We start from the raw sequence: 3,239 nt of genomic DNA on the forward strand, positions 1-3,239 counted from the left end.
AGGAGCTGACCGGTCTGATGGAGCAGTTTGTGGATCTGGCCAAAAAGGGCGAGCACGAGAAGGGAGGCTGGGCCAACACGGCGTACGGGACGTCCAAAACAGGACTCACGGTACGACCAATCATCAGTCTACCTATCTATAAGCAATCCTTTATAATATAAGATACACCCTCTGTTAATACATGCAGAGTTAACATGACTAAACACAAGTTAATTATTTACACTGTTCCATTTATTTAGCATTGTTTACGCACTCATTGACTGCGTCTCTCTGTTGCCACCTATACTAGTCATGTTTAAACAATTTGAGAAACACTTTTATTTATCATTTATTTATTTCAAATCTGAATATTTACCAGTATACTCAAGGACCACACTTTGAGAACCACTGCTGTAGAGTATCAGATGACAGGACAGGACAGGTAGGAGTTCACACAAAAAAACATATTGTATTTAATATTACTCTTATCGGCCAAACTCAGGGATCAGATTTTTGAGGAATGCTTCTCCAATGCTATATTTAAGCAATAGCTCACGACAGGCCGTGGTATATGGTCATTATATCACAGCTAAGGGGCGTGGCTCGGCCCGACGCAAAGCAAATTATTTCCGTTACATTAATGTGTATGTTGCTGTTTATTGTGCACCCACTGAAAAACTGTCCAGCATCAGTAGCATGGCTTACGTGGTCACTTGTATAGGTTGAGGTTGTTCTAGGCTGTTGCTTGGCGTGGCGAGAATATTGCTCCACTTTCTCCGGTCCCCGAGATTGGGCTTCCAGTAGCTCTGGAGAGAGCTTTCGCACCTGTGGCCACTAACGGTCATAATTTCTCTGCTTTGTTTCAAGACCCGCATCAGAAAGCTTTTGAATGGTGGTACTTTTCCAGTTGGTCTACCTGCTCTTCACGTAGCTCTGCATGTCATCGTTTAGGTGCTTTCTGGAGATAGGCACTGCTCAATCCACTCCTCCATAGTAAGGCCACCCCGGAGGTCGAAGTTAACCTTAAATGTTTCCATCCCATCCCAGCAGCTGATCTCAAAGCACGCTCCCCTCTCCTGCAGGGGGGCGTGGTCAGCTGCAGCTCACAGAATCAACCAAACAGGGCTGGAAAGAGCAAATGGAGTGAAATGAGGCATGGCTAAAATGCAGGATCTGTTTGGTATTTTGAAAAAAAAACTATATTTGTATACTTTATATAGGTATGGCCCTACAATATATTGTTCAAATATAGCATGATATGTCCCCTTTAAGCTTTGTTAGTTTGTTTCGTAACGGACGTAATATAACGGTTGTAGCGGTTGTAGCTTTTTTCAGACGCTGAGGGATACTGACTTGTTGTGAAAAGTAACTACAATTTTAGCTGTGATATACGCTCATTATATCACGGCTAAGAACCAATCAGATTGCTTGATTTGACTTGTCCATTTTATCATTTCTGTTATAGAGACATTCAGGATTTAAGAATATGTTGTCATTTTGTAACACGGGGTTGCACAAGTAGTAGTCATTAAAACTATACATGGAGAATTTGACAAGACAGAGCAGTAGCAGGTCAGTAGTGCATTCCTGAAGTGAAGTTTGGTAATTTCAGCAGGAGATATACAGACAAACAAAATCAATGTGGCTATCTTTAAGAATACAAAAAATATCTGTGTGTGTTTTCAGGTCCTGACCATGATCCACGCTCGTCGCCTGACGAAGGAGAGACCTCATGACGGGGTAATCTCAGAAATACAACTTGTATATCTTTTAATCAAACAACAATAAGAGTGTCTTTGCATCTTTTTCATCACAATCAAAAACTTTGATTTGTTACCGGTGACTGCCTCAGATCTAATCTTTGTTGCTATGATTATAATTTTTCCTTCTATCTTGGTGAACGCTTAGGACTTTTCTGTTTTTGGTTTAATTTGAGGAAAGTTAATTTGCTATGGCTGCACTGCAACGTCAGTTTACTCTTATTAAACCTCTTTAATAATACAATTAAGAACACATTTTAATTATAGAGCAATATTTGTTTTTAATCCATTCTGTGTCTTTTCTTAAGTGTATTTTTTTATATTTCCTTGTGTCAATGCCTCCTTTAAAGCCTTTTGAATTTGAATTATTTAGTTGATATTTATTGATGTCTCCTTTCTCCTCAGATCCTGGTGAACGCCTGCTGCCCCGGCTGGGTCCGCACCGACATGGCGGGCCCCAAAGCCCCCAAATCCCCTGAGGAGGGGGCCGTGACCCCGGTGTTCCTCGCCCTGCTGCCGGCCGGGGCCACGGACCCCCACGGGAGGTTCGTCTCCGATAAGGAGGTCCAGCCGTGGTGAAGTGTGTGTGTGTGTGTGTGTGTGTGTGTGTGTGAGAGAGAGAGAGAGAGAGTTTGGCTTACACAACAATAATAAGGCCTCTATCTGCAAGTGCTGCTGTAATCACTTTGCCTTCAGTACTTCAACATTTATATACTTTTTACATGGAAAGAGGAACACTTGCCTTAACTGGATAAAGCTTAAATGTTGTGTAACAAATAAAAAGCTTTTCTGACATGCTTGTTTTATGTTTTTATTATTTTATTAGAATAATGCTGAGAAAACCCCCCATAAAGTCAGAATTTGGGGAATTTAGTGACATCTGGTGGTCAATAGGGATATTGTAATTTCGGAACTATATCGGAACTAAAGTGGGAAAAGTACTCCGGTGTGAACGCGGCTATATACTCTATTCGACTCATTTGATGTTAATATATACAGACAATGGACAAGAAAACCAAGTTAGTTAAAGCAGGAGGGCAGAAAGCACTTATATACAAAAAAACCTTCTGTACTTAAGGGTACTTAATTATAGCGTTTCGGTCTAAGACCCCAAATAATTTGGCAAAAAAACTCAAAACGTTATAAATTGTTTTAAAGAAATTAAAGGCTAAAAGTAAGAATTCAATGAAGTCATTTACAGGACTAAAATAACACATTTCTGGCACTCTTTGTATTATTTAAATATGAATAATGCTGAAAAAACCCATTATGATACATATTTGGATATTTAGCGACATCTGGTGCTCAAAGGTGGTAATGTTATATGAAAGATAAATGATAATAAAATAAGGTATCCTTTTATTGACTCACAATTTGGCAAATGTTTTAGTCCCAGCTCATGTACATGTAAACAGTGAAGGATATATATCTAATTGAGTATCTTTAGTGAATATACAATATAAATATACAGAATAGAAGTCAGTGTACTTTATGACAGCC

At 39.5% G+C, this 3,239-nt stretch overlaps 1 protein-coding gene across 1 annotated transcript; it reads left to right on the top strand.

Annotated features, from left to right (window-relative positions):
• Positions 1–5: 5 nt before the first annotated feature.
• LOC104949102 (carbonyl reductase [NADPH] 1-like) lies at positions 6–2,536 on the top strand (the record flags this gene model as incomplete). The annotated part of the gene is made up of 3 exons (XM_010775382.1): positions 6–110; positions 1,666–1,719; positions 2,145–2,536. Coding segments are annotated over 3 exons (333 nt in total), but the record flags the coding sequence as incomplete, so codon positions are not given.
• Between the last annotated feature and the right edge of the window lie 703 nt (positions 2,537–3,239).

This window comes from Notothenia coriiceps, unplaced genomic scaffold (assembly GCF_000735185.1).
Source record: "Notothenia coriiceps isolate Sejong01 unplaced genomic scaffold, NC01 NC01_scaffold00015710, whole genome shotgun sequence".
Classification (NCBI taxonomy): Eukaryota; Metazoa; Chordata; class Actinopteri; order Perciformes; family Nototheniidae; genus Notothenia; species Notothenia coriiceps.